A 10,669-nucleotide genomic window follows, 5' to 3' on the forward strand; every position below is an offset into this window, starting at 1 on the left:
AAAGATATTACAATATAATATATATACATATGTATATACATATATATACACACATATATACATATATATATATATATATATATATATATATATATATATATATATATATATATATATATATATATATTCACTGAAAAATGCAAAGTTTACAAGGACATTATAGTTAGGCTCAGATTTCACTCATGCAAAACCATAGACATTCAGAAGTTACAGCTACCTGAGCTAACTATACCGTACGTCCGTAATGCACTTCTAATGACCTCACATATTACATCACTCATTTTAAAAAAATTGATTTTTTGTTTTATCGTTCCGTATTATAATTGTTCTTCTTTACGTTACATATTGGATGATGATACATATTAGCCAAAGGGAAACCAATTTACAGATCAGTTCGACACAATCGCGTATCACAGTGTTTAGATTATTGACATACAGTGCAATGGCATAATTATTTCCTATCTGAACTCCCATATGTGTAATCGACAAATGGCAACCAATATAGTGTCCTGATTACCTTTACATGATTCCGCAACATTGTGTCTAGTGATGTACTATAAAAATAACTTACGGAGCTATACCTACCAATAGCGCCAATACCAATTACTAAATAACCAATCAGCTGGCAGTGAAGAAGGTTCAACCATTTATTTAACAAAATACTCTATAGAGGAGCCTCTCTGTCCTCACCCATCCGGTGCGCAGAGAAGACTGCTGGCTCTTATTCAAACAGGTCATTATATACTTTAAGTTCAACACACATAATCGCTTGGAAAGGAAAAACACCAATTGGTCCTCGAGCTCCAAGGAAGGACCATACTTGGCACACATGATTAGTTCAAAGCTTAGCTTTTCGTTACTGGGGAGGTCAGGAAGGGTGACTCCCTTTCGTCTCGGTGCCTGGGAGCGCAGGCACAGCGCCTGCAGGAATGTGCTTTTCCCCTCTGAAGCCAGATGCGACCTTGGGTCTCAAGACGAGAAAGAATAGTGTGCATTCAGTTGCTTCTTATAACTCAACTAACCGGGGCCCACTGACTACTCGGAGGACAGCACGTGACCGTTACCGAATCTAATGTGTGTACAAACAAAATGGCGTCTGTCTGGTTTTCGGTTTGTGTTAAAGGAATACAGAAACATCAGGTAAAATAATTCCCTATCAACTTAACTAGGTCGACAAAAGCTATAGTATATAATGGAGATTACACATACAGATAGATACATCATGCTAACAAAAGATTACTGTGATTACAGGAACATCGATTCTATCCCTAATAATAATAATAATAATAGGGGCATTTGTAAAGCGCTGAGTTACGCACACCAGCGTGTCCCCGCGCTACCAATGAGGGGGCCTCAACAGAGAAATAGGGCTGCCAACGTGGGCCTGCTTATCAGACAAAGAGATGGGTTTTTAAATTAGCTCTGAACCTGGATTCTACCGGTTCCAAGCGAAGAGCCACTGGAAGTTTATTCCAATGGTAAGGTGCTAGGTGCCTGAAAGAAAAGCCACCCATGCGAGCCTTCTTCACCTTGAGGGTCGACAGCAGTCCCCCGCCCGCGGATCTAAGTGCTCTAGCAGGTTCATACGCTTTGATCAAGCTCTGCAGAGGTCGCGGTGCCCTGCCATTCAAGATCCGATGGCAGGTGCAGAGGGCTTTATACTCAACTCTGCTCCTCACAGGCAGCCAGTGTAGTTTTTGCAAAGCCTGCTTCGAAGGTGCTCTTTTGGGCAACCTAAGGACCAAGCGTGCTGCCGCATTCTGCAGCACTTGGAGACGCCCAACACTTTTACTCGGCGCTCCCAGATACAGCAGGTTCGCATAGTCCATCCTTGCGGTAACCAGAGCATGTACCAAGGTTTGACGAGCTTCCACCGGCAATAAGTCCAGGACTTTCCTCAATCTTTTCAGGATCCCAAAGCATATTCCGACCACACGGTTAATCTGGGGCCCGAAAGTGAGACCCGCGTCAAACCAGAGGCCCAGGTTTTTTACCTCCCGACAGGGGGTGGGGGTCGGCCCAAGACAGGATGGCCACCAGGCCGATGACCAGGCCGACTGGGCTCTCCCTACCACCATCACCTCTGTCTTGCTGCCGTTGAGCTTTAAACAATTCATGGCCATCCAGTCGGCAAGCTCTTTCATGCACGAACGGAATTCATCGGCAGCAAGACAGGGCGCGTGCGACAGGGAGATGGCCAGTTGCGTATCATCTGCATATGATACCAATTGGAGGCCATAACTCTCCACAATGGATGCCACAGGAGCCACGTACAGGTTAAACAGGGTCGGGCTCAGGGACGAGCCCTGAGGCACGCCCTGGCCCAGAGGTACCCCACTTGAGTAACAATCACCTTGTCTCACCTGGAAACTCCTTCCCGTCAGGAATGCCCGAATCCACCTCAGCGCGGTACCAGCAATGCCACCTTTGCTCAGACACTGTAGCAAGGTAGAGTGTGCTACAGTGTCGAACGCCGCACTGAGGTCAAGCAGGATTAAGGCCATAGTATGCCCCTCGTCTACACCCTTCCTCAGATGTTCTGTTGCCATTAGAAGGGCGGACTCAGTGGAGTGACGCGGTCTGAAGCCAAACTGCGTGTCATGTAACAAGCCCCCCTCGTCAACATAACTCATGATTTGAGTGTTTACTACCTTCTCAGCCACTTTGGACAGGAAGGGTAGCAGCACTAGCATACAGTGTTAATTAGGAACTCCATGTATATATGCCTTTTATTATACACAATATAGGCACATTTAACGTATACATCGCTAAAAAAGGCACAATGGAAAACCAAGAATAGTCACTTTGATCCCCAACCACAAGGCTTGATAATGGAACGGAATGAGAGAAGATGGGGGTTCACCAATAAGATATTCGTTTTCCAATCAACTACTCCTAACAAGTTATTTGAAACAAAAAGATAAAGAGGCTGTCATTAAGTTTATAAATTCCAGCTATCTTCGCCGGGCTATGCATAGGTCCGTGGTCCGTGGTCCGTATCCCTACCCCGGGGGAGCGTCTCAAGGTAGGGCACCAATCTATGTAAATTTCTGGGGGGGCTATAGAATGTCGGTGTGTCCCCTGCAAGCAAAGGGTGCATGGAGTCTACCACATCGAATGTTAACTACACCACAGTGTCTAATAAGCAGCAATTCCCTTCCATTAATATCGTATCTCCTACATCCTAGGGTCACCCGCATGGATACTATGCGCACATCTGACGAGTGGCGTCCGCATCATCAGTGCTCTCGTTGGTAAATGCTGAGCATATAGTGTCCCAGTATTGCGCTATGGGGAACCTGCGTAGCCCTGATGTTTCCTCCCTATGTAGGTCTGTGCTTTCTGCTTGTGCCCAATTCGCAAGAGATCGTTTCCAGCTGATCAATTCAGGAGGGTCTGGGTTTTTCCATCATTTAGTAAGCAGGCGCTTCACAATTATCAATCTCAAATCTTTGAACCGTGACGTTACTCTGTTTCTTTTGGTCCTTGCGTAAAGTCCCCTCACATATTACATCGCTCATGACATGGTCAGTGTTATCACTGATGACATTTCAAATGACATCTCAAATATATCATCCAGTGAGTGTTAGTGTTTTCTAAAAGTTTCTGAGACTTAAAGATACATACTAAGCTACTACAAAGTTAAATAACTATACTTTGTGTACTACTAATGAGTGCTACTACTTCGAACACATTATGTGTGTGACTGTGTGCATTCCTTTTTGTGTGGTTGCCTGAGTGGCTGTATGGGTGTGTGAGTGGGTGTGCAAATAGGTGTGTGAGTAGGTGTTTGAGTGATTGGCTGGGTGTGTGTGGGGGTGTGAGTGGAGGTGTGTGGTTCAATGGGTCTGTAACTGGATGTGTGAGTAGTTGTATGGGTGAGTGGTTGTGTGAGTGGCTGTATGCTTGGGTGTGTGGATGTGTGAGTGGCTGTATGGGTGGCTGTGTGACTGGCTGTTTGAGTGAGTTACTGGGTGTGTAGGAGGCCATATGTGTGAGTGAGTGGAAGTTTGAGTGGGTGTTTGGTTGATGGAGTTAGTGTGTGAGTGGCTGTATTGGAGAGAGTGTCTGTGTGAGTGGCTGTATGTGTGAGTGAGCAGGTATGTGAGTGGTTGTATGGATGTGTGAATGGATATGTAAGTGGTTGCATGGGTATGTATGTGGTTAGATGGGTATGTGGGTTGTTGTATGGGGTTGTGAGTGGTTATTTTGAAAGGTTGTATGAGTGAGTGAGTGGCTGTATGGGTGAATACATGGGTGTCTGAGTAGCTGTATGGGTGAGTGGGTGTTTATGTAAGTGGCTGTATGAGTGAGTGAGTGAGTGGGTATGTGAGTGACAATGGATGACTAAGTGGGTGTGTGACTTGTTGTGTGGGTCTGTGGATATGTGTGTGAGTTGGTATATGAGTGGTTGTAAGTAATGTCACTGACCATTTCATGAGTGATGTAATATGTGAGGTCATAATCATGCATTGTGGGTGTGTAAGTAATAGTTAGTTCACGTAACTATACCTGCTGACTTCCCACACAACTCTTTTCCTTTGTGCTCCCCAGGGCGGGGGCCAAGTGGCCCCTGGGAGGGGGTGCCAAGTGGCGCCTCTTCCATTGTTTTAAAAGTATTTGGTCCAAGGGAGGGGGAGGTCCTTGGGTCCTGGGGGTCTGCAGGGCCCCATTAGGCATTAATTAGTACTGGGGAGGTGGTGGATCCCGGGCCTTGGGGGGTCTACTCCGCGCCCCAGTACTGGTTCTTTAGCCCTGGGAAGGTGGTGGTCCCCAGCACTTATAGAACCTCAAGAGAGGGGCACTGTGCGCTCCCCTCATTTTTTTTATAAATGAAGCCCAGGGTAGGTGGTGGCCCCTGGGGCACCAAGAGCCTCAGGAGGTCGGCCCATGTGCCCCCTCCTTTTTTTTAAACTATGCCCTGGGATTTAGCCCACCCAGGGGCTTTTTCCAAAGCAAGTGCGGGAGCCTGCACTTGTCTTTTTATATTAATTCTCACCAGATTCGCAAATCTCCTGGGATTTATTTTAGCAATTTGTTTTTTTAGAAAAATGCTTTTTTGCCCTTGTGGGTTCAAGCACCAGAGCTAAGGGGTCAGGGTATTACTAACCTGCTCCTTTTCTTTTTTTGTAACCTTTTTTCAGGGACTATGTAGCAGAGTCCCAAGATTAGATTTAGTTGTACAAAATCTATCTTCAATTTCCTCTGAGATACCTCTCAGTATATTCTCTAGTCCTTCTTTGCAGGATTGGCTATATTTCTGGGAATTTACTTGAGCACTAGGTCCCAACTGAGCCCTTTCAACCCCCCAGGGTTTATAGAGTGGTGAGTGCCCTGGAGAAGTTCTCTGTCCTCATGCCCTTACTGCAAAAGAAGTTCATACTTATTAAACACTGTGAGTTCTATGCATACATCTGCGAGATGCCATCTTTAAAGGAATAGAAATCTCTTTCTTTACCCGCCTTGTACCCCTGAAGAGGAGGGTGGGGGGCTTAGCTCAAGAGTCTGTCGCCAAACCAGTGTACATCAACTGATATTGACTGGTGTTATTTTGAGCTAACCTGGATACTCTACCTTTGCTGTTTCTAAAATGAACAGAGACCTAGAGCTCTGCTGTTCATTTTAAGTGACGTATTTCCTTTACTGCACCGTACACCTTGCAGAAGACTCCAAACCTGCACTTCGGGCCCTGACCTGATTTCTTTGTAGCCTTTGAAGCTGTCCTTGTGGTCATCATTCACTCAGAGGAGTCCAAACTACAACTGATTAAGCAGTTGCTGTGTAGGCATGCTGCTCCATTAAAGAGCGTGGGAGAAAAACCATGCTCTTCTGCCAGGCTCTGAATAATCGTTGCCACCACCTGTTTGTCAGAAGGAAAGCCGATGCATTATCGACCGCTCCTTGGCGAGCACTTCGACAGCACATGGGCAGCCCCATGGCGCGGCCGGTGAGGGTGCGGGACAACCATCAACGGAGCCCGGACCCATAAAAAGAGCAATTGTGTCAGCTCACCTGGGTGCTCAACACCACAGTTGATGTACTGTATTACAAAGCATGTTTTCCACTACACAAATGCGAAGTGTAGGCATGTAAGAAAGTGGCTCTGTATACACTGCACCAAACTAAGGTACAGTGTGCACAGAGTCCCAAGTCCCCATAAGTTTGGCGGAGGTTAAAGTTAGATATAACCTTACTCTCTAAAGTGGTAGCTTGGTCGAGCAATAAGGCAGTATCAGAGGACAGTTTAAAGCATTTCTTGTACACACTCAGTCAGCAAATGGTTTCACACACTCAAGTACTGAACTCTAGGCCAATTGTTTTGTTTATAAAAATATATTGTTGTTTTATTTTAGAATCACAAGTAGGTATAAAGATACTTTCTCAGAATGAGATGCTACAGTTGAATACTTTCAAATAGCAATAGACTTTTCAATGCAATAGATACAGTTGTTGCAAAATGCAACACAATCCTAACGCAATGATAACATTGAGCTCAATGGGAGTTTTAAGTAAAATGTAATATCAATAACTTTGTGTGTGTTTTTCTTACTCAGGGCTGGATCCTGGATTCAGCCCTGGTGCATCTCCTGTAAACAGTTGAAAGAAATTGTTTTTGTTACACAGGCAATTTATAAGGAATATTTGTATGTTTCAAAAATCGACTCTGGCAAAAAACAGTCAATGTTATCCTATGTGGGAAAGTCAGGTTATCGGAAAATCACAGTTGTAATTACTTTTTAGGGTCAGTGCTGGGCACAATGATCCAGCACTGGGATCTCTCCTGGTAACAGGTGAGTAATTTCATTTTCTTTGATCGGATGATTTTTTGTGAATATTTCAAAGATTCAAAACTTGACAGAAGAATTTCCAAGTGAAAACCAGCCAATGTTACCCTATGGAGAAAATGTGAGTTATCGGCTTTCAGGTAAGTACTCGACTGGCAGAGTAAAGGTTCTGGGGCAAGACTCAGGGGTCTCAAAGGTTACAGGTATGTACAGTTGTTACACTCTCAGCGGCACAGGGGCAGCGTGAATAGGCCCAATGTTAGCCTATGGCAGGCAGGGGGCCTTTGGTTGGTGGCTGCTGGCAGACAGGCCACGTGGCTGTGGGAGCTGAGCTCCTGGTCACTTACACAGGGCAAGTGGGGAAGCAGAATAGAACAGATGCTGCACTTCCAGTGGCACTCGGGCGGACAAAGGCTGCAAGCTCGAGGACGGAGATTCTTCAGGTGTGACCATCACTTTGAGAGGTAAGTTGGGAAGCTGTAGGTTAGGTGGACACCCAGGAGTTGGGCGCCAGGTGCAGGGGTGTCTTTTGGTGTTGGGAAATCTTACCCACTGCAGGGGTCCCTGATTGCGAGGCTGCAGGCATCGTCAGGAGGGTCGAGGAGGGTCCTTGGGTGCTGGATTCTTGGTCACAGTCGCCGGGCGGGGGGGGCATCCTCGTGGTCTTTGTCCACTCAGGCACGGGCCGGGCTCTGCGGGTGCAGAGTGTGCTGGATTCGCAGTTTCTGGCTGGCACCAGGAGTTGTAGATCTTTGAGCAGAACCATTGCTCATGGGAGTCCCAGTCTTTGGAGGAGCAAGCCAGTCAGGTCATCTGGGGTTTTCGAGGGTCGACAGGCCTTTAGGGCTGGAGCCAAGACAGTTGGTATTGTCCTCTTGTTAGCAGCTGCACGGCAGGTCTTCATTCTTCTTGTTCTTCTTGGTAGTTTCGGAATCGGGATCTGAGGGAGGATGGTTCGGGGTGCCCCTAAATACTAAATTTAGGGTTGTTACAGGTAGGGAGAGGTCAGGGACCAATGGGTCCCTTTCCTGTGGTGTTGATAACCCCTATTCTGCCACTCTCCAGTGGGAGGTGGGCAGGAGCCCAGTCCTGATTGGGTAGGGCTCCCCATCCTCAAGATGGCGGCAGCCCGGAGTTGTGCTTCACCTCGCCTCCCCCACCTGAGGGGTGGGGTTGGCAGAAGCTGGCACACCCCCTTTCCTCACTTGGGTTTTTCCGCCATTCTTCCCGCCAGAGTGGGGGCCAGAAGCGGTGGGGACCAGTTGCTGAGTACAGCAAGTGGTCTGGAGAGGCTCACAAAGGCGGCATGCCTTTGAAGCTTCCCGTGCCCATCCTGGGGGAGGAGACCTTGCACCTCGTCCCAGGATGTGCATTGTTGCAGGCCCACGAGAGCGGATGGCTCTCTACCCAGGGGTCCAGCAACATGTCTGCTGGGTGGCAGCCTAAGCAGCCTCTCTCTCAGTCAGGACGCTGGTTGTGGGTTAGTTTCAGGGGGCAACTCTAAGTTACCCTCTGTCGTGCATTTTACATTAAATCCCACACTGGCATCAGTGTGGGTTTAATGTGCTGAGAAGTATGATACCAAACTTCTCAGTCTTCAGTATAGCAATTATGGTGCGGTAAAGTGCGTAATGCCAACCTCCCAGCACCATATACTCTTAATGGCAGCACTGCACTTACAGTGCCCAGGAATGGATCTGGGTACTGTAGGGGGTCAGGGCTCATGCGCCTGTACCCACACCATTGGCATTGGGCACCCAGCTAGAGGGGTGACTGAGGTATGCCAGGGCAGTGTTTTGTGGGCATGGCACATAGGGATGTGTGCCATGTCGACTTTGCGTTTTGTTCTGCACCAAGACATGCCGCCTGCAAAAGCAGTGTGTGTGTGTCAGGGCACAGGGCCTCTAAGGGTGGCATAATAAGTGGTGCAGCCCTTAGAGGTCTTCCCTGGTCACAGGCCCTGGGAGCCTGATTGGCAGAGACCCAGGGCACATCAAGTCAAAGTGCATCAGAAATCCAGCAAAAAAAGAAAGGGGAGGAGGGGTATTGCAATAGAAACCCACTTTCTCACAAGGCATGACTGAGAAGTTCATTTTGTACACAGGCCACGGTCCGAGAGAGGGAAAGAAACACTCGCAGCAGTTTTTCAACCCGCCACCACGTTCCCTGCCACCGTCTTAAGTCACCTGCAATTGTGGACAAAGGTTTTGCACAGCTCCACTAAATTCATATATGAGATGCAAAACTGAAGGAGATGGTTCTCCACTTTCATCTGAAAATGATAATATGCTCAACAGCACATGCTTGAGATAAAGTGTGTAGGACCCTGACACATGGAGGAAACCCTATTTTTGAAACTTTCAAGAAAAGGCTATAAACTTCACAGCACAGCATGTGGAAAAAACATGCCAAAAATATCAAACTATCAGATTTGTATTATCTATAATATTAGTTGTCATAATACTGTCTGAAGTTTACCAGTAGTGTTAGTGTTAAACTCTCTTTTACTATACCAAAGCCAAAACTATTGCTTTTGTTAAAAATGGCTTTCTGGTTATGCAGCACTGACATTGTTTCTGAATTTACAATGGTAACGTGCCACAGAAAAATACTCATAGATCAACATTAAGTGCTTATTAGCAATATATATTTGTTCTATGAGACACAATGAAATGTAGGTGTGAAAAAGAATGCAATGGTCGTGACTACCCGCACCACTGCCTACTGCCAAGTGCAGAACCAGAAGGCTTGAAGACCAGATATTGTGTTAATTGGTAAATGTACAAAGCAGACATACAATAAATGTGTAATTTATAAACCATATTCATACAAGTTCATTATAGCCCCTGGAGCACCTGTATGGCATGTGGAGGGTTACAGTTTTAAACCATTGCTCATTCAAGATATTCAAATATTATGTTGTATATTTTATGATATATAGTAACTTTAAACCCCCATTCATCGGGCTTGTCAAAATGTGAGCAGAAAATGAATATTCAACACTCATTGTTTTTCACTGTCTTTTTACAGTTAATGAATGGCTTCTGAAGTAATCACAATATACAGTGCGCCAAGGAACCACAGCCTCGACAAAATGCTACAGTTCCATAGGAATCACTATAAACAACAGTGCAAATAACCTGCATTTTGTACGCTATATGGGAATTAACATGTGCAAACTTTCTGCAAAGAGTAACAAAAACTGCAAAGATGACGAATCAGCTTAAATTTCATTCATAGGATCTGTCTTGAAAGACAATATTTAAGTCTGATTTTTGGATAACGTTTCCTCGAGCTTATTCAGCTACATATAGAGGATTTTGAACCTTCCAACCATTTGACATTCTCACACAGTTGTGTTGGTATACGACTACATGGATTTCTGTTCTGTATGCAAGAAGTATTTGGAAAGTTCTCCATACGTTACTGTATCAATAACGGATTCTATGAATACAGAACAAGGAAGTTAACAAGGACGGCTATGCATCCTGCATTGTATTTAAGTAAAGGATATATCAAGAGATAAGTATTGAAACTATATTGCCACAGAATTAGAAAATATATTAATACTTCCCTTTTTCACAATGATATTTGTCCATTTATAGTTTTCTGATTTCTGATCGATCATTGTGTTGGAATAATGTTAACAATATCAATAAATGTGCTTAAGTTAATGTAGTACAGCTGTGCTTGATTTATTTCCATTCCTGAAAATAAGTCTACTGTGGCTGCAGTATACTTGTTTCTTTTCCCTGTGTGTTTGTTTCTCCTGACGTTCATTACATTATGTTAAAACAATTTCAAAGCAATTTCTGTGTTTAAGGTTTTTCCTACCCCTCAACCACACAAGACTTCGGTGCGAACAAAAGCAGCTGAAATTTACT

General features: G+C 45.3%; 1 protein-coding gene across 1 annotated transcript in view; it reads left to right on the forward strand.

Annotated features, from left to right (window-relative positions):
- CA10 (carbonic anhydrase 10 (inactive)) overlaps window positions 1-10,463 on the forward strand; it is a 964,183-nt gene extending 953,720 nt beyond the window's left edge. The window contains exon 9 of the mRNA XM_078650807.1: window positions 9,816-10,463. Within this exon, the coding sequence (XP_078506933.1) occupies window positions 9,816-9,838 (23 nt within the window). The 3' untranslated portion in view covers window positions 9,839-10,463. The remainder of the gene's footprint in view (window positions 1-9,815) is intronic.
- Window positions 10,464-10,669: the final 206 nt, after the last annotated feature.

This window comes from Lissotriton helveticus, chromosome 7 (assembly GCF_964261635.1).
Source record: "Lissotriton helveticus chromosome 7, aLisHel1.1, whole genome shotgun sequence".
Lineage (NCBI taxonomy): Eukaryota > Metazoa > Chordata > Amphibia > Caudata > Salamandridae > Lissotriton > Lissotriton helveticus.